Below are 19,748 nucleotides of genomic sequence, written 5' to 3'. Positions count from 1 at the left end.
AGTGGTAATGTCAGACGCCACCAAAGTTACAGTCCTGCCCTGCAGACAGCTACGTCAGGTAACATCAAACCTCCTATATAAATATCCCTGAGTCCTAAGCAAAAGGGGGGATCACACACTCAACACACGGAGGCCTTTTCCTCCTCCTAAACCCCCTCCACACTATCATCTAACTTGATCGTCGGAGGGGTCGGGTCGAGCACCCCGACCTGACCTTTGTGCAGGTGCGAAGCCTTCGAGGAGCCCCCCCCCCCCCCCCCACGGAGATCTCCAACTTCCGGACCCGAACCAAGCCGCGACGGCCCGAGGCCACGGCTAAAAAAGTTACTTACCATAACACTATTGTTACATTTAGTGTTGATTTGCATTTTAACCTACAAAATAGAAGTGATGAATTCTCCTCGTGATCAATCGTGAATTGCAATCCTGTTCACTTTCGCTAGCACTTTTTGATATATCTAAAGACTGGTGTGACGAGTTACGTGTTTGCAGTATGGTATTGGTAGGTTGTGAGCATCTGATTATTTCTGTACTCGAGCTATTGTGACAGTTAAGATCAGCATCGAAGTACAAAGGTAAAATTTAATGACAAAACTAATTTCCAAAAATTTGATTTCACCAAATGGCTGTCGCTTTTTTGTTACAGTTATTCGGCAGGTTGGTAGCAGACGCTTTTACTACTTCCCATACGAGTGCAGAAGCAACGTGAGTATGGCATGATGTTGACATTAAAAACGTGTTTTGGGGAAAAAGAGTACTAATCCTCAGCTTTATACAGGTGGTAAGTGATGCTGCACATCCGGTAACTGAAATCCTGGCCACACAACATGGAGATCTCGTGGTTGCATCGGGCGGTCACGCTCGACAACAAACAAATGGAAGCAAAAAGAAACCAGACCCGACCCACACAACCCTCATCCTCCCGAGTCCGTAGTGCTTCAGGATTCCCCTCCGTCGCCACCGCTCCGGTAGAGCTCGTCGTCATTGGTTCCGCATCTGAGCTTCTCCACTATTGTCGCGGATTCAAAAACTGCGACTAGCACACGCTCTCTCCCGGCCGCGGACTTTCTCGGCCGACCTCCTCCCTCGAAGTCAGTTCCCATCTCCGCCTTCCCTCTTCATCTTCCTCCAATTTTACATCTTTATTTGCGTTGCCTCCTTTCTCCAGCCGTCACTCTTGATTCCTTGATTTCTTTTAGATACATGTGTTGTCTATCGCAGATGTTCATCTCTTTGTTCTTAACTTTTCTTTCAGGGTTCATTTATTATTATGTTGGATGATCAATCGGGCTATTCTTTTATACGTTGGGAAGATGAATATTCTCTATTAGTATTTTTTCTGTTCTTTTAATGATTAACAATTTCCCATGGTTCTAAACGGATTTACGTTACATTTGTGGCCCGACTAGTGATGCATTGGTCCGATCAATGGCCTGGGGCTTTGGCGGTTCTTCATATTACATTTAAAGGACTAGAATTTTGATGGGATCGGTATGTAGCAGTGGGTATTTGTTAGTCCAAGCTTGAACTGACACTTGGGTCGTCTAATTTTTTGGACGGTTTGGTCCAATTCACTGTTCCTTAAGTCCATTCAACGGGGTCTTATTGTTTGATTCAGTTTTTCTTCTTATTTATTTAGGGTTATCTTTGTCCGCCTCTGTTTTGCTTAAGTCGTACCCTTGCGTGTTCATCTGTCAAGGGTCAACCTCTCCGAAACCTTATATGATCCCTTAAGGACCTACAAAAGAGATGATGGGATAGAGAAAACATTCCACTCAGCATCCACAAGTAATTATTTCAACAAACACATGATAGCCAATGTAAATTACAAACATAGACTTCGCAAACTTTGAACGGTCACACAACAAATGGTCCGATAGTCCACTATAGACCGAACAAAATGAGGCTGCTAAGCCTACTGCTAGCCCTTTACATGCTGTACAAAGTATAAAAAAAATCAAAAGACATGGACATACATGAGTATTATATCCAACACCTCGTTTATAGCTTTGTCCGTGACAATCTCCCCAACTTATTCCTTCGATGTCCTCGTCGAAGCGTTTGCAGACACTACATATTTGCTGAGTCTTCAATCTTCTGCTCTAATTGCAACGCGCCTTTAGCTCCCAACTGCTCTTCGGCGCTATTGTTGAGTATTTGAACTTTTATCCGTCATGCTGCTTCAACTTGCCAATTACTTTGACTCTGGTGTGGGGTTAATTGAGTTATGCTGATCTTTGTTAGTTCCTACGGATCCTTCAGACGAGGGAAAGGACTTTCCATCTTATGCGCCAGTTTCTCAAACACCTTATGTCGCTTGAACCGATTGGATGCCTGTTAGAGCTTTAACGAGTATTGCCTGACAAACTTTGAAGTTTTTTGGGGTCCTTCCTCCATATAATTTGTCCATCGATTTTTCTTCCATTTAGTTGCATCACTTCCATTTTAGATTGACATTCTATTGAAAAATGAAGCGGACATTCTACTCTTAGTAATATCGATCACCATTGGTGAGGATTTGTCAACTATTGTCTTCTATTAGGTTCCTTTGAAGGGTCTTTGAACTTGTGCAAAGCTCTTGTACTGGATAAATCAGAGAATTGTGGTATTCGGTTTCGCCCAATTTCTTAAAGGTTGAGACGACAAATGTTACTCGACTTCGAATACCTCCTCAAAGGTTGTACTTCATACATCGAGCTGGTTACTAGCCTTCATCTGCTCTTTGCTCATACTTCCGAAGCACTCGAAGTGTTTCCATTCATTGCATTGAATTAGCTATTGTGATTCGCCATCTCATTGCTATCGAACTTCTGAAATGCAAGAAGTTTTGCCCAAAAAGAATAAAATTTTTGTCCCGACTTGGAGTAAGTCTCTAATAGTTTTGGTCACCTCTGGGATTGTACCGCCTTCTTCATCATTTCTGTCACCTACTCCTGTGAGTAACAAAGGCACAACATTGCGTACTGCCTACTTCGTTCTTTGGTCTCTCGCATCGACTCGAAGTCCTTTGCTTTCGGCTATCTTTATAAGAAGCTCGTTGACACCGGTCTTTCGAAATTCATTGGCCTCTGCCCTTCTGTCTTATCTCGGTAATTGGAGTTTGCCTCTGCATTCTCCACCTCCTTGGCCCCTTCCACGACCAATGCTCTCTCTCCCTGAGAGCAAGTGATCGATGACTCCACAGAAGTCCTGCCTTTGTGGTACCATGGCACTGTCATACCCATGACACTACTATCCGTTGTCTCGCATCTATATCCCTTTCTTTGTGATCGGTAGATCCGCCTATGCGGCGTTGTGGCACTCCTCTGAGTCCACCTCCATTCTAATCGACTCTTGGTTTTGGGTAGTTGAGTCCCTCTAGACTCGTCGTCGCTTTCTCGCCCCTTTCGAACACTTGTTTCAACACCTTTGTGTTCTCCAAACAGTTCCTCTTGTTCGATGGATAGACAGACTGCAACTCTCATGCATGACCTCCGCCATCATATTGTAGGGCTTATGCTGATTCTATTTTTCTTAGCTTCCTTGGTAGTAACGTTCACTTACTCGGCCTTGTCCTCTGACTTGTCAGGCTCCCTTAAGCGAATATGAGGTCTGGAGCAGTCCAACTCTCCAGCTGCTCCAATCATACCTTTGTATGATTAAGTCCCCTCACATCGCAGCAAATCGCAAGATAAACTTGGACTGTGATCTCTCCATGTGTGCCATCTACCAGCACATCGCAGGGCCTTTGCCACCTTTGTTTGTGTTCGCTCCTTTAGCAATCGACTTTCGTCCACCCGCTCTCGAGTCACACCCGGACGAAGCACAACTCTAGGACAGTCTGTCGCTTACTCAAAATCCATCGACTTTGATGAGATTGATGCACCATCGACTTAATTATTCTAGTAAGTCAAACCGATGAGGCTTAAATGGATTTGATGTTGTATTTAATGGGTTCAACTACAAAGAATGAGTTTGTGTTCACAATGCACTTAACCTGTGAGCTATCCTCTTCCCTCCATTGTCCCAGATGCTTATCTACCCAAAATCCTGGCCCATCTTCACATCTTCATGACCTCGAAGCATCATTGCTACCTTGGTTGTTAGATATGCCATCTTTTGCCACCTGCATGCTGTTTAGCGCATGTTGGCGATTTCTGGCGAATGACTATTTTTGATCCGTCCATGGCAATTTCTCATCACAGCTAGGCCAAAGGCAAAAGGATGAGTCTCATAGAACTATCATAAACACTGCAAGTTTGTTGGCTGCTTTATGGGCTCGATGGATACAATTTTTCATCGGTCATTTACGAACTACCAATCGCTCACTAAAAAGCATTTATCCCTTTTGATCTTTTTTGTTTGCCACATTATCCCTCTCAAACTAGTCTACCAACTACTATCACTTGCTAGATTTGTGGAAAACTGTTAGTTTATAGCCTTCTCAAACTAGTCTACCAACTACTATCACTTGCTAGATTTGTGGAAAACTGTTAGTTTATAGCCTGCAAATGACTAATGAAAGAGCTAGTGATTTAAAAAGTGCTAGTTGCTAAAAGGCGTCAGGGTCTAAAAATGCTTGAGACGCTAGGCGCTCTCCTAAACCCGAGCAAAGCAAGAGGCTCTAAAACATTAAAATATAAAAAATATATAATATAATTGACAAATATGATTATATAAATATAAATATGACATTAAATTGAAAGGATCCTTTAGATAATTATATTTCTAAGCAGGATCCTTTCTTGAATTTTTTATGAATCTTTTGAATTGCTTTGTACACTTGTCATTAATCCTAAAACCCTAATAACAATTCTAAATAAATAGAGATTAGTAGTGCTAAAATCTAAATAAGGACTATTATATGATAACAGTGCTTAACAATCTACTGTTAACAATATTTAATAAACTGTTAACAGTAGTTAAAGGAGAGAAAAGATACCGACGATGAAAAGTGGGAAAGGAGAGGATGGAGGTGATGGAGGAACTTTTGAATGACGGTGATGGCAGTGACGAAGGAAGCTATGGACGATGGCAGTGGATGTTGCAGACGGTGACGTCGTGGGCAGAGGAAGCTTCAGATGTGTTCCCGGTGGCAGAGGAAGCTACGGTCCTCTCCCTCGACGATGGAAGGAGCTGCACATGAAAGCAACGGCTGCGGAGGGAATTGCACATGAAAGCTAGGCCTTCGGATTTGTCCTTCGGCGATAAAGGAAGCATCGGTCCTGTGCAGCGGCGAAGGAGGTGGCGACTACGCACGAAGTAGGGTTTATGGCTCAAGGTTATGTGGGGGAGTGGGACAGGGGGGCAACAGATGGGGGCTTGCGTGCGTAAGTTTAGTAACATTATGTAGCTTAGTTTAATCGAACCAAGTAATTTACTGTTCAAGTGAACCAGACATAATATTCTAATTCGGTTACTTTGTTTCAACCAAGCGCTTGCTTGAGGTGTCTGGTGCCTGGGTTCAAGCGAGTGCCTAGGCGGCGCTTCATTGAAGCGTGCTGCATGATCGAGGCTTGAGGCGCTCGGGCCTCACCTCACCCGAGCGCTCGGGTGCCTATTTAAACCCTTGGATAGAGCTGCAACAACATTTCTAATGACAATGAATTAGGACCTTTAATTGATGGTGAATTTCTAAGACCAAAGGCTCGAGTGATGTAAACTTTCTTTCTGCTCACTAGGGTAAGATGATCTTCTTGAGAACCTAAATTGGCAGGAGCTCTGTGCACTGAACCACACTATTAGAAGATGAACCTTAGTATCATGATAAGGTTGTTTCTTTGCAATTTAGATTTATATTGATCCTCCACAGTCCCTGTATTAGCCGGAGCCTTACGTATTGGGTTGCACATTTCATTTTTTTTATGCACTTAAGCTTCATCTGACATAGTTATGGATCCTTCGTGATTGCCCATGACGGACAGTGATCATAAGGGACTACCTTTAATTTGCTGATTCCATATTATCAGGTTCTAGATATGAAGGTGTGCTTAATATGCAGATATATTTAGTTAGTGTTCCCTTTTAGATTATTTGCAGATGGGCTCATCTTCTTGGTAGAGTAATTGCAATATGAGATTAATTTGAATATGACAGTTATGCTGTGTGCTTTTCTTTTATACTCTAGTTAAAGTAATTTTTTTTACCTGTTCTGTAAAACTAGGGCTATGGTTTTTGTAATTTGTTTTTCTATATTGTCATTTTACCATCATTTGCAGGATAAAGGTGTCTAATGGACAGTACAATTTTAACATTTCCAAGGACTACCAGATTTGTTGGCACTCGTACCATTGACCATTCCCTGGGACTTTGTGCTCTTAATTTATCAAGATATAACATATGCTATTTGCCTAGAGGTACTTGTACCTCCTGTTTTTATGAATTCTCAGTTTCTATCAGTAGGAAAGTTTTTTGCTCGTGGTTACTGACATATTTCTTTGATTTGTTAAAACCTTTAAGAATAACTTGGATTTTTTAATATTTAAACAATTTTTGCATTTTAGTGAAATGAGGCTGTCAAGCAAGAATTTAAGTAAAATGATCACATTATGTACTTGTCTTTTATAAGTTATGCAGTGCCTCTGACATTGACAATTGGTGATCATACAGGATTGAAAGGTCGAATTGTTAGGAGTGCAATGAAATCTTATAAGCTTTCTGAGCTTACTCATACTGAGGTTGATTCTCTCAAGGCTCGCCCTCCTATTGATTTCTCATCCATTTTTAGTGTGGTAAGTTTGATAATGAATTTGTTGGACCTTTAAGTGGTAAAGCTACTATGACAATTATATTGCACTTTTTATGGGTAGGTAAACCCGATCGTGGATGATGTACGGTGCAGAGGAGATGCTGCAGTAATAGAGTCAGTGATTCCTACATATGCTTCTAAATATTGTATAGAAATTTTCATTTGAACAACTAATGAAGTTATCAGTTGTTCAGAAGTCCAAAATCTCTTTTTCTTTTCTTGATCCAGTTATACGGCAAAATTTGACAAAGTTGTACTTGACAAAGTAGTTGAGCTTGTTTCTGATCTTCCGGTTCCAGAGGTAGGCTGGTTTTAACAGTAATCCAATGAGACTTATAACATGCTGTGAATTCTTCTTTTTGAGCTGACTGTAGAATGATAAATTTTGTCTTCAAATTTAGTTGCTGTATTACTATTTTTGAACAAGTATGCATTTGACATTTTTGGTTGTGTCTATCACTTATCAACTTTAGGACAGGCGATCATTGCTACCAGGGTTTTTCTTTCAGGTTATTTCGAAATTGTTAAAAGTCTTTTCAATTCAAATATGTTTCATAACTGTTATGTTGCATTTTCTCAGTCACCTTTTATGATACATTTGGTCTAGACGTTATCAGTTCAAGGGGTTTAGCATAATCATTGTGGTTAGTTATCTGTTATTGTGCCATTAAGTTTCTTAAGAGATTTCAGGATCTTTTTTATTAGAGACCATGTCAATATCAGACTTTGTAAAAAGTTGTGGGAAATTGCTCTCATTAGCAATGTGGTTGTATTAGTCATATTTTAGTTAAAGAAAACTTGTATTTTTGTTGTCATCTATTTGTACTTGCGTCAACCAATACATGTTAATGTTTGTGTATTGTTGTGTGATTGTTAAGCTTGATCCAGCTGTAAGGAAAGCATTTGATGTGGCATATGCCAATATTTATGCATTTCATGATGCTCAAAGGGTTCCTGAGAAGGATATTGAGAATATGACAGTAAGCAAATGACTTGTGGTTTTGGATGTAATGATTATGCATAGGGAGTTCGGTGCAAAAGGATAGCAAGGTGCATCGGCGCCGTAGGGCTTTATGTTCAAGGGGGTACTGCAGTTTTACCAAAGGTACGGCAGACAGCTATGTCAGGTAACATCTAAACTCATTTATAAATACCCCTGAGAAAGAGGGATGACACACTCAACACACGGAGACTTTTCCTCCTCCTTAACCCCCTTCACATCTTCCTCTAACTTGATCGTCGGAGGGGTCGGGTCGAGCACCCCGACCCGACCTTTGTGCAGGTGCGAAGCCTTCGAAGATCCCCGCCTTCGGAGATTCAGCAGGCTCGAGGAGCGCCCCCACGGAGATCACCGCCTTCCGGACCCGAACCAAGCTGCGACGGCCCCGACGCCGCGGCTCAAAAAGTTACTTACCGTAACAGAATGGCGTTAGAAGGAGGGCCCAAAATGACGGTACATTAGCTTTCTCCTTGATTGCTCCACTGCAGCCGACCTGCACCAGCAGCAGCGACTTCTGGGGCCGGTCTCAGCTCCTCGGCCCCTCGGCCCCATGCGCGCGGCTCGGCCCCACACGCGCGGCCAGCCCACACGTCTCGGCTCCTCGGCCCCATGCGCGCGACCAACCCGCCCACGTCGGCCCCACGGGCGCGACCAGCCCGTGCGTCTCAGCCACTCGACCCCACGCGCGCGGCCAACCCGCGCGCCTCGGCCCCATGCGCAGCCAGCACGCTGCCTTGACCTCGTGGTCAAAACGCCCGCGTCAGCCCCACGCGCGCGGCCAACCCGCCCGCGTCGGCAGCACGCGCGCGGTCAATCGCGCGTCTTGGCTCCTCGGCCCCATGCGCGCGGCCAGCCCGCCCGCGTCGCGCGCGACCAGTCGCGCGTCTCGGCCACTCGGCCCCACGCGCGGGGCCAACCCGCGCGCCTCGGCCCCTCGGCCCCATGCGCAGCCAGCACGCTGCCTCGACTTCGCGGTCAAAACGACCGCGTCGGCCCCACGTGAGCGACCAGCCCGCGCGTCTCGGCTCCTCGGCCACGCGCGCGGCTCAGCCACAAGCGCCTCGACCCCTCGGTCCCACACGCGCGGCCAACCCGCCCGCGTCGGCCCCACGCGCGACCAGCCCGCGCGTCTCAGCCACTCGACCCCACGCGCGTGACCAACCCGCGCGTCTCGGCCCCTCGGCCCCATGCGCAGCCAGCACGCTGCCTCGACCTCGCGGCCAAAACCCCCTCGACGGCCCCACGCGCGACCAGCCAACGCGTCTCGGCTCCTCGGCCACGCGCGTAACCAGCCCGCGCATCTCGGCTCCTCGGCCACGCGCGCGGCTGGCCCCCAAGCGCCTCGACCCTTCGGCCCCATGCGCGGCAGCCCGCCTCAGCTACTCGGCTACGGTGCTGCCTGCTGCCTCGGCCCCATGCGCAGCCAGCACGCTGCCTCGACCACGCGCACGGCTAGCCCGCGCGCCTCGACACCTCGGCACCGTGCGCAGCCAACACGCTGCCTCGGCCCCAGGCGCAACAAGCAGCCCGCGTCAGCTCCCCGGCTGACGGTGCGACCTGCTGCCTCGGCCCCATACGTGGTCGCCTGCCTCAGCTGTTCGGCTGACAGTGTAACCCGCGCGCCTCGACCGCTCGCCCCATGCGTGGCCAGCCCACGTCAGCTCCTCGGCTGATAGCGCAACTTGTTGCCTCGGCCCCATGCGCGGCCAGCCCGCGTCAGCTCCTCGGCTGACGGCGCAACTTGCTACCTCGGCCACGCGCTGTCGAGATCTACCTTAGCGCGGCCTGCCCGCCTGAGCAGCGTCCGCTCGGTCGCAGACTGCCTGCATCGAGCACCTCGGCCAACGCGTTGTCGAGATCTACCTCAGCGTGGCCTGCCCGCCTGAGCATCGTCCGCTCAGTCGCAGACTGCCTACGTCGAGCACCTCGGCCACACGCTGCCGAGACCTACCTCAGCGCGGCCTGCCCGCCTGAGCGGCGTCCGCTCGGTCGCAGATTGCCCGCGTCGAGCACCTCGGCCACACGCTGTCGAGACCTACCTCAGCGCGGCCTGCCCGCCTGAGCAGCGTCCGCTCGGTCGCAGACTGCCTGCGTCGAGCACCTCGGCCAACGCGCTGCCGAGATCCACCTTAGCGCGGCCTGCCCACCTGAGCAGCGTCCGCTCGGTCGCAGACTGCCTGCGTCGAGCACCTCGGCCAACGCGCTGTCGAGATCCACCTCAGCGCGGCCTGCCCGCCTGAGCAGCGTCCGCTCGGTCGCAGCCTGCCTGCACCGAGCACCTCGGCTGATCACTGCCGAGCCCATCTCAGTGCGGCATGCCCGCCTGAGCGGAGTCCCTCGGTCGCAGCCTGCCTGCACCGAGCACCTCGGTTAATCACTGCCGAGCCATCTCAGCGCGGCCCGCCCGCCTGAGCGGAGTCCCTCGGTCGCAGCCTGCTTGCACCGAGCACCTCGGCCACTCATTGTCGAGATCTACCTCGGCGCGGCCTATCCGCCTATCATGTTCCTCGGCCGCATGGTGCCCGAGACCGCGTCCTCGCGTCCTGCCCGCCTGCGTCGTACTACTCGGTCACATGGCCCTCGCGACCACGCCTGCGCGGCTTGCCCGCTTGCATCGTGCTCCTTGGCTCCATGTTCCCGAGACAGACCAAAGCCGCCAGCCCGCCTACGTCGTACCCCTCGGCTCCATACCCCCGGGACACGCCAGCGCGGCTAGCCCGCCCACGCCAAACTCCTCGGACATATTCACCGCCGAGTCTGCCTCAGGGCGGCCCACCCACCTGGGTCTCGTCTGCTCGGTCGCAGACTGCTTGCGCCGAGCCCACCTCAGCGCGGCCTGCCCGCCTGAGCGAGACCTACCTCAGCGCGGCCTGCCCGCCTGAGCGGCGTCCACTCGATCGCAGACTGCCTGCGCCGAGCCCACCTCAGCGCTGCCTGCCCGCCTGAGCAGAGCTCGCTCGGTCGCAACCTGCCTGCACTGAGCACCTCGGCCACTCATTGCCGAGATCTACCTCGGCGCGGCCTGTCCGCCTATCGTGTTCCTCGGCCGCATGGCGCCCGAGACCGCGTCCTCGCGTCCTGCCCGCCTGCGTCGTGCTACTCGGCTGCATGGCCCTCGCGACCACACCTGCGCGGTCACCCCGCTTGCGTCGTGCTCCTTGGCTCCATGTTCCCGAGACAGACCAGAGCCACCAGCCCGCCTACGTCGTACCCCTCGGCTCCATACCCCCGGGACACGTCAGCGCGACCAGCCCACCCGCGCCGAACTCCTCGGCCATATTCACCGTCGAGTCTACCTCAGGGCGGCCTACCCACATGGGTCTCACCCCTCGGTCGCAGCCTGCCTACGCCGAGCCCACCTCAGCGCGGCTTGCCCGCCTGAGTGGTGCCCCTCGGTTGCAGCCTGCCTGCACCGAGCGCCTCGGCCACTTGTTGTCGAAATCTACCTCGGCACGGCCTGTCCGCCTATCGTGTTCCTCGGCCGCATGGTGCCCGAGACCGCGTCCTCGCGTCCTGCCCGCCTGATCGTGCTACTCGGTCGCATGGCCCTCGCGACCACACCTGCGCGGTCACCCCGCCTGCGTCGTGCTCCTCGGCCCTCGCTTCCATCACCTCCCGAGACCACACCTGCGCGGTCACCCCGCTTGCGTTGTGCTCCTCGGCCCTCGGCCTTACACCTCCCGAGACTACACCCGCGCGGCCAACCCGCCTGCGTTGTGCTCCTCGGCCCTCATCGGCTCCATTGCCCCCGAGCCCAATCCTGCTCAGCTTCTTGACTAAGTTGCGCGCCTCGGCCTCGTGCTGCTCAAGATGCGTTCGCGCGGCCGGCCCGCCTGTGTCGTGCCCCTCGGATCCGCATGAACAGCCCACCTGAAGCAAGAAGCCATGCATCGGACTCCCTGCATGCAAGAACCGACCCATAGCTCCTTTCGGGGGGGCATATGATAGGGATAAAAGTGGCGATGTGACACGCCATGACAGCACCCCCCTGAGCGACACGTTGCCCGAGGCTCGCCATACCCTGCAGCAGCTCGGCCTCCCACGCAACCCCAGTGGCAATGTCAGACGCCACCAAAGGTACAACAGACAGCTATGTCAGGTAACATCTAAACTCATTTATAAATACCCCCGAGTCCTAAACAGGAAAGGGGGATGACACACTCAACACACGGAGGCTTTTCCTCCTCCTTAACCCCCTCCACATCTTCCTCTAACTTGATCGTCGGAGGGGTCGGGTCGAGCACCCCGACCCGATCTTTGTGCAGGTGTGAAGCCTTCGAAGATCCCTGCCTTCGGAGATTCAGCAGGCTCGAGGAGCGCCCCCACGGAGATCACCGCCTTCCGGACCCGAACCAAGCCGTGACGGCCCCGACGCCGCGACTCAAAAAAGTTACTTACCGTAACACTAGTAATGCTCAACACCGACCTTTGCGTGAAAGAGTAGCTAAGCTTTTATTGAATGCGGGGAAGAACCTTAAATGACATCTGCCCTTCACCATGATATATATGAACAAAAGAGGAAGCACGGTTTCATGTCAACATGTACACAACGAATGCACTTTTTTATGAAACAAAGAAAGAGAGGTTGAATAGCCCATGGAAGAAAAAGCCAATAACATAAAGAGGCCAACATGTAATGAAGACAAACATACCTGCATACCACGTAGTCCTTCAAACCAGGAGGAATAAAGTGGTTGGTACCCATTTTTGTATTACACCATGCTTTGCAGCAACCCTTCATTCATCAAACAAGGACTCCAAGAGGAGCCTTCCGATACTTTAGTTGATCAGCATAAACCTAACACTCGAATCACATGAAAAAAGTTGATTGACAATATCAAAGCAATATAAAACAAGAAATCTTTTTGAATGTCTATGTCTGGTTACTCTCTCGTTAAAAATGAAGCTTAGATATTTTGATCAACAATTTCGATGAAACAAAATTGATAAATCAATTAGTCCATCAAGCTTGAATCAAGATATTTGATATCAAACTATTCCTAGTATTTATGCATCGTGAGAAGGCAGGAAAAAACTATTCGTTGATAAAATCAGATGATTTATCATGATACGGAATCATCATTTGACTACGCATACCACGTTAAGATTTGATATATTAGATATATCATTGATCTCGTATTCTTGTCTTGCTCCTCGTCAATCCCTCAACAAGTGAAACTTACCCAGCACCCAGAAACTTCCAATCTAATTAGAATAAACCTAACACCAAATTACGTGATTGATGCCAAACATTGGGATCAAGATTGGAAAATTTGATACAAAGTATACCAACAAGGTACGTGTTTTTACATACAGATACATACATCGTGCTGCAAAATTCCCTTTAAGCACACATTCGGACCACAAGTAAATAGAGTGTAATTTATGTAAAATTTTCTAATGATCATCTAAACAAATATACAGGCATAACTTAAAGCAAAACTAGCTATGGTTTGGAACTGAATTAATTAGATCATATATACAAATCTAACCAATTAATCATTTGCTATTTTATTTGATTTTTAACCCAATAAATTATCAAACTTATCCAGGCTTGCAAAAGATGAGAGTATTGGATAACTCTTTTAATCGTCAAATTCTTAATTCTTTTTAATATTTTGATTTGATTAATGTTAATTAGTCTTTAAAAAACCTGATTCTTATAAACAGGATGGTGTTTGTGTCATAACATCTTTGTAATCTAGTTAATAAGGATACGATTCACGAAAATAATTTATGAAGGACAAAGTGTAAAAAGGTGAAACCTTTATGTTAAAAACGTGAAATCTTTATGTGACCTATCAAGTTAATAAATTGATCCCCTTTTGTAAGTAACTATTAAAGCCATGTAATTAAAAGATATGGACAGTATTACCTCTATATTTTTCTTCCTTTTTCTGATCCCCGCGGGTCATAAAAAAAAAAGTGAAGCGTGGCGCAACCTGATTTGCCGCTGTCACTGTCTCGTCCGTCCCCGACACCGTTCTGGGATCCATGCGATCGCGTCCGATCCCCAGTACCGAAGCCGTCGGTGACCGCAGGTACCGAGGTCCTCCCACACGTGCAAGCCCATCTGAACTCCCCGCCGAGTCGTCGACGAATCCCCTTCCACCGACTCGACGCAACCCACGCCTCACCAGCCTTCGTCCCACTTTCCGCAGCGCATCTCCCCGCCTCCGATCTCGACCGTTTGCGGCTCATCCGACGGTTGCTGCGGCTCACGTACGGGTCAGGCCCACGTTCCGCTAACTTACCCAGCTCGCCGCCTTCCAAGCTCGAGTCCTCCGTTCCGTTCCAGATAAATCCGTTTCGGTTCTTTTTCTCCGTGGGGCTCGACCGCTTCCATCACGCTCTCGGAAGGATGGCGTTCGTCGACGCCGACAAGCTCAGTTACGAGATCTTCTCCGTCCTCGAGAGCAAGTTCCTCTTCGGCCTCGACGACCCCAACAAGCTCTTCTTCCCCACTTCCTCCTACTCCTCAGCTGGCGCCTCCCCCCGGACCGCCGCAGGTGCCCGAGGAAGGATCCGGATCCTGTCCATCGACGGCGGCGGCAGCCCCTCCGATGCCCTCCTCGCCGCGGTCGCCCTCGCCCGGCTCGAGTCCTCCCTCCGTCACCGTTCCGGCGACCCATCCGCCCGCGTTGCCTACATGTTCGACGTCGCGGCCGGCTCCGGCGCCGGCGGCGTCCTCGTCGCGATGCTCTTTACCAGGGACCACGACGGTCGGCCCTTGTTCTCCGCAACCGACGCCCTGCACCTCCTCCTCTCCGAGAGCCGCCGCCGCGGGCGCGGCTTCTCCTCCGGGAGGGGCCTATTCCGTGGGATGTTCCGTCGACCCGGGAGTTTCTTCCGTCGGATCTTCGGCGACGCGACGCTGAGGGACACCGTCAAGCCGGTGCTCATCCCGTGCTACGACCTCGCCACCGGGGCGCCGTTCCTCTTCTCGCGGGCTGACGCGGTAGAGGCAGACGGGTACGACTTCCGGATGTGGGAAGTGTGCGCGGCCACGTGCGCCGACGCATCCACCGCGGCGGTCGATCTGCGGTCGGTGGACGGGCGGACGCGCGTCACCGCGGTGGGCGCCGGGGTGGCGATGGCCAACCCTGTGGCCGCGGCCATCACGCACGTCCTCCACAACAAGCCGGACTTCCCGTTCGCGGCCGGGGTGGAAGACCTCATGGTGGTGTCTCTCGGCGCTTCCGCCCCCGCGCCAGCCGCACCGGGTGCCGCTGAGCTCGTCAGGATCGCTGGCGAGGGATTCGCCGACATGGTACGGATTCCGGACTCCCCCATCTCCTTTCTCCCGCCCGCTGCTTTCAGTTTCTTTTCCTCTTTCTTCGAGACATTTTCTAGCCCTAACCAATTGTCGGTAGAAAACGTATCCTGACCGTACATTCTCACAATCATCTATGATCAAATATTTTGACGGTTCAGATTAACTCATCAAAAGCCGTGGCTTTTGTGATCATCGTCAGGTGGATCAAGCGGTGGCGACGGCATTCGGACACCGTAGAGCAAGCAATTACCTGCGCTTACAGGTAAACCTTCGACTTCTGTGAGCAAACTATACCTACTGTTGGGGTAAACAACTTTATGTCGTGGCCTCGGGATCGACGCGGCTTGTTCTGAGTCCGAATGGCGGGAATCCCCTGGGAGATTCCTCGGAATAGTAGAGGTCGTCGACTCGTTGGTCAATTTGGCCGGGGAGAGGGGTCGTCGTTTCCTCCGGGAAAGGGCTCCCCGCCTGTACGTCCGGCGAGACACGCTTTGTCTTCGTTCCTGCACACAGGTCGGGTCGGAAGCTCGGCCCGACCCCTCCGACAATCAAGTTAGTGATGTGGAGGAGAGTGCTCTCTCATTTTTTCCTTTTCTCCCGTATCTTAGAACGCGGGGGTATTTATATGGGGTTTGAGTGTTACCGGATGCACCTGCCCACTGGGAGCAGGGTCGTACCCCTTGATGACGTCTGACATTGCTGTTGGCGTGTCCTGAGGAGGCGAGTCTGAGCGGTCGTTGATGGGCCTCGGTTGGCGTTCCAACCCATGCTGGTCAGGCGTCGTCAGCCCGTCAGAGGCGCGGGGCGTCAGCTGATGTCACGGGGGTCTTATCATAATTATTGCCCTTATTGTTGAATCTCGTATTTTGATGATGAAACTACTTGATATATGTTTATGATTTAATCTGCGTTTTGAGTGACGCAGGATGCTTCGATCAGGATGAGACAATTAAAGCAGGAACATCATGTTGTGCCGGAGGAACATGTCAGAAGATTGGACGTCGGGCCGGTGGATCGGTCGACGTATCGACAGAATGCTTCGAGTCGTGGACTCGGGCATCGGGCCAAGAAGAGTGGGTATTGTGCCAAGGATATCGGAGTTGCGGAGTCAACTGGCCGAGTGGGCAATAGGCCGCAGGAAAAGACGATGCGCCGAAGAATCGGACGAAGCGTCGAGGGACCAATGACATGCCGGACAACTTGGTTAATTGCTTAGAACTAATTGTCTCGATCGAAGTTTTTGTTTTGAGTGTGCAGGATTAACTACGATAGAAGTAAGACATGCAGCAGGAGTTGCGCCGGAGTTATAACAATGATCACGTTGGGAGTTCGAGAGCTCGACGGAAGTTTCGGATAGTCGTCGGAGGTTCTGCGGGAACAAATCCGAGAAGTTCGGAAGCTTGCCAAAGAAGCTCGTTAGAACTCGCCAAGTGGATCGTCGCAAGTCCAGGAGTTTGCCGGAAGTCCGCAGAAGCATCACCGAGGGTTCGTCGGATGATCGACGGAAGTTCGCCGGAAACTTGCCGAAAGAAGCGATTGACGCACCGGAGCAAGCTGCAGAATATATCTTAGGAAATAATCGTAGTTAGCACATTGATTAAGTTAGAAATGGGAGGTGATCCCATTAGCTTAATCTTGGGGTAATTGGGCCCTTGAAGAACTCAAATTGGGCCGAATGGATCAACCCATTCAGACCCAGGTTACTGTGGGAGGTGCAACCGCCCAGGCAGGGAGGTAGCACCGCCCAGGCTATGTCTCCCAGTGAGACTGGGCGGTGCAACCGCCCCAGCCAAGAGGTGCAACCGCCCAGGGCTCAGTCTCCGAGCGAGACTGGGCGGTGCAACCTCCTCTGTCAGGAGGTAGCACCGCTAGAGCTCAAGTTTCGAGCTCTGCCAGGCGGTGCAACCGCCTGAGCTCGGTCTTCGAGCTTTGGCAGAGAGGTGCCACCGCCCCTAACAGAGGTGGCACCGCCCAGAGGCTCAGTCTTCGAGCTCTGCCATGCGGTGCAACCGCTCCAGTTAGGAGGTGCAACCGCCTGATCCCGGAATTCCGGGATTTGATCGTTTTGAGCTCCAAATTTGAACTGGGTTGGGGCCTATAAATACCCCACCCATTCAGCACTGAAAAAATACAGACCTACACCGAATTCTTGATCTTTTCTGTGATTCTAAGAGCTCAAATTTGTGTAAAGTCCAAAAGTTCTCCTCTTTCTGTTCTTCAAGTCTTGAGTGGTAAAGAGAGGAGAGAAAGGTTCTGTAAGGGTTGTCTCCTGAGCCCGTCAAAAGGAGTGAAACTGTAAAAGGGCAGTTGGCCTTCGCCTATTGAAGGAAGGCCTCTAGTTGACGTCGGTGACCTCGTCGGTGGAGGAAGCCAAAAGTGGAGTAGGTCAAGACTGACCGAACCACTCTAAATCTCTGGTTTGCTTTTATTTTGAGCATTTTATCATTACTGCAAACCTCCTACATAGCTACTGCTCTCTGCGCTTTTACGAACAAGTTTCTAAGTTCTGATCTTTCCGAATCTGCATTCAGACGTAAATCGGTGTTTTCGTACGATCTTTACATTGCAGTTTACATTTACGTTTTGATTCTATTTATAACTGCAAACTGTCTTCTGCGCTTTTACGAACGAGTGTTTAAGTTCAGATCTTTCCAAATCTGAGTTTAGACGCAAATTGCGCTTAGACGCAATCTGAGCTTAGACGCAAACTGCGCTTAGATGCAAACTACGCTTAGACGCAATCTGTATTTAGACACAAACTGCATTTAGACGCAAATTGTGTAAACTGCGCTTAGACGCAAACTGTGTTTGGACGTAAACTGCACTTAATCATAAGTAATCTTAGAATCGACTTTCGCATCAAAATAGTTTTTATCGTTCAAACGCAGCTTTCGATTTTAATCGCAGAAAATTTTCCGCTGCACTAATTCACCCCCCCCCCCCCCCCTCTTAGTGCTCTTGATCCTAACACTTATCACCTATGATAACGTGGTTATAGCCACAGTCGATGGATTGTTCATGGATAGCCTCTGCAGGACACCGCATTCATGTCGGGAAATTGCATGTCAAAGACGACGAGCTCGAAGAGCTCGGTGGAGGCAACAGAACGCGTTCTGTCACAGCGACACGTGGAGTCGCTGCTCTTCAGAGGGCGAGGAAAGATCTCGGAGCGGACCAACGGCGACGAGCTCGACCAATTCGCGGAGGAGCTCGTAAAGGAGGAGGAGTGGAGGAAGAAGGGCCCGATCCCGACGGTGGTGCTAAAGCAAGTGATGACGCCACGAACGTCGTCGACGACGACCGCGACTACGGTCACCGTTACCACGACTATTTCTACGAGCACGACATCGACATGATGGAGACGGTGGAGTCGAGATAGCTGCTTGTGCATAGACTGTTGTGGGTTCTAAAATATGTGTTTTCCTTAGTGGAGGGTATGACATGGGAAATCAATTCAAGCTTGGAAATTGTTCGCTAAATTATTAACGCGGTAGAAATGTGAATTTGGATCTCTCATATTAATTGTGTTTGGAATTCAAGATGGACACTATTTTACCTTAGAACTTATGATTCCCAATTATATGTGATCATCTAAATGATTTTTGGAACATAATGGCTTTCTTTGGAAAAAATCAACATATGATAGCATTAAGAAGCAATCTAAAACCCAAGTATAATCGAGCGTTGGAGTCAAAATAGCACTCGTTTGACCAATGTGATGTAGTTGCATTATTGAAGGGTTTAACCTCTGAACTACAATGAGGCTGACTTCTCACTCGAGTTGATGATGAACACATCACTGAGAGTGAAGTGACAAGACTGGTGCAACTCTAGGTTTGGCAAGACGAGCCACGGCCCACTGCATGAGCGCCAAGGAGTTGCTGGCATCTGGAAAGTAGTAGTAACCTTATGCTAAAATAAAGATTCAGTCAGACAATGCTATTACTGTGGGTTAACCTCTTAAAAGAGGTGAAGACAGTGCTATTACTCCCATTGTTAACACAGCTCATGATATGTAATAAAGAATGATGCACATATAACAATGGGAGTTTGCTCAAGAACATTCTTGGTAATTACTTTCTTAACTATATATATATAATGATGTGCAGATGACAATGGGAGGTTGCTGAAGAACTTTCTTGGTAACTTACCTTGAGTCAACTCTGGTCTCTAAGATTCCACAGCTGATACCCACAAGAGTAAGACAAATCTATTTGTGTGATCCAATGCACAAGAAAGGATCTGTACCTCTATTTGTTGGTTTTGTTTCTTCCTATGCTGTGGTAGCATCTCTGGGGATTTGCACTATTGTCCTTGGATGTGTAGTTTAACAGCTTAAGATTTAGTGCCAAAGGCAGGGATAGGGATGAATGCAACCCTTGTCAGTCCCTTCCATAGTGGCTAATCAGAACACTAGTCATTATTAGATTTTTGATGTTTTTTACATAATAAGTGTCATATTTTAGCAGTGTCCTGTACAATTGTCTTCTTTGTCTTCATATACAGACACATTTATTTATGACAAAAAAAATACTTTTAGTCTGTCCCTAGTCAATCTGGTGTCAAGATAGGGGTTAGAAGTTCAAGTCCTACTGTAAGAATCTAGCATGCATATTATATAATGTTTGAACGGAAGGAATAAATAAAAAAAAAATTATCAAGTTCATTTCTAATTTTCTTTAAGAACTTGTACATGGCAATGAGAATTCATAATACCCCAACTATTTGGAGGTCAAAAGCTTTAT

At 49.4% G+C, this 19,748-nt stretch overlaps 2 protein-coding genes across 5 annotated transcripts; both read left to right on the top strand.

Moving 5' to 3' along the window:
- The first annotated feature begins 870 nt into the window (after nt 1-870).
- On the top strand, nt 871-12,983 carry LOC135622884 (histidinol dehydrogenase, chloroplastic-like). Of its 4 annotated transcripts, XM_065125177.1 has the most exons (7): nt 874-1,091; nt 6,198-6,335; nt 6,589-6,710; nt 6,789-6,841; nt 6,956-7,028; nt 7,606-7,707; nt 7,752-12,967. In XM_065125177.1, exons 2-7 carry the CDS (start codon nt 6,212-6,214, stop codon nt 7,863-7,865), a joined length of 588 nt encoding a protein of 195 aa, XP_064981249.1. In that variant the 5' UTR covers nt 874-1,091; nt 6,198-6,211; the 3' UTR covers nt 7,866-12,967. The 4 variants fall into 4 exon arrangements, with proteins under 4 accessions (XP_064981250.1, XP_064981251.1, XP_064981249.1 ...); XM_065125178.1 differs by lacking the exon at nt 7,606-7,707 and having other exon boundaries at nt 871-1,091; nt 7,752-12,983; XM_065125179.1 differs by lacking the exon at nt 6,198-6,335 and having other exon boundaries at nt 872-1,091; nt 7,752-12,981.
- Nucleotides 12,984-13,650: 667 nt separating this feature from the next.
- On the top strand, nt 13,651-19,431 carry LOC135622882 (patatin-like protein 3). Its single transcript, XM_065125173.1, has 3 exons — nt 13,651-14,997; nt 15,203-15,265; nt 18,039-19,431. The coding sequence occupies exons 1-3, from the start codon at nt 14,089-14,091 to the stop codon at nt 18,357-18,359; spliced, it is 1,293 nt and encodes a 430-aa protein (XP_064981245.1). The 5' UTR covers nt 13,651-14,088; the 3' UTR covers nt 18,360-19,431.
- The last annotated feature ends 317 nt before the right edge of the window (nt 19,432-19,748 follow it).

The sequence above is a fragment of the Musa acuminata genome, chromosome BXJ2-9 (genome assembly GCF_036884655.1).
Source record: "Musa acuminata AAA Group cultivar baxijiao chromosome BXJ2-9, Cavendish_Baxijiao_AAA, whole genome shotgun sequence".
NCBI classification, from domain to species: domain Eukaryota; kingdom Viridiplantae; phylum Streptophyta; class Magnoliopsida; order Zingiberales; family Musaceae; genus Musa; species Musa acuminata.
The sequence above is the reverse complement of the archived record's forward strand: the minus strand, read 5'-3'. Positions and strand labels throughout refer to the sequence as shown.

Coding starts and splice junctions, on each gene's coding strand:
- LOC135622882 (XM_065125173.1), top strand. CDS start 14,089: ATGGCGTTCGTCGACGCCGACAAGCTCAGTTACGAGATCTTCTCCGTC. Junction 14,998..15,202: donor GCGAGGGATTCGCCGACATG/GTACGGATTCCG, acceptor GATCATCGTCAG/GTGGATCAAGCGGTGGCGAC. Junction 15,266..18,038: donor GCAATTACCTGCGCTTACAG/GTAAACCTTCGA, acceptor TAGCCTCTGCAG/GACACCGCATTCATGTCGGG.
- LOC135622884 (XM_065125177.1), top strand. CDS start 6,212: ATGGACAGTACAATTTTAACATTTCCAAGGACTACCAGATTTGTTGGC. Junction 6,336..6,588: donor CATATGCTATTTGCCTAGAG/GTACTTGTACCT, acceptor GTGATCATACAG/GATTGAAAGGTCGAATTGTT. Junction 7,708..7,751: donor AGGATATTGAGAATATGACA/GTAAGCAAATGA, acceptor GATTATGCATAG/GGAGTTCGGTGCAAAAGGAT.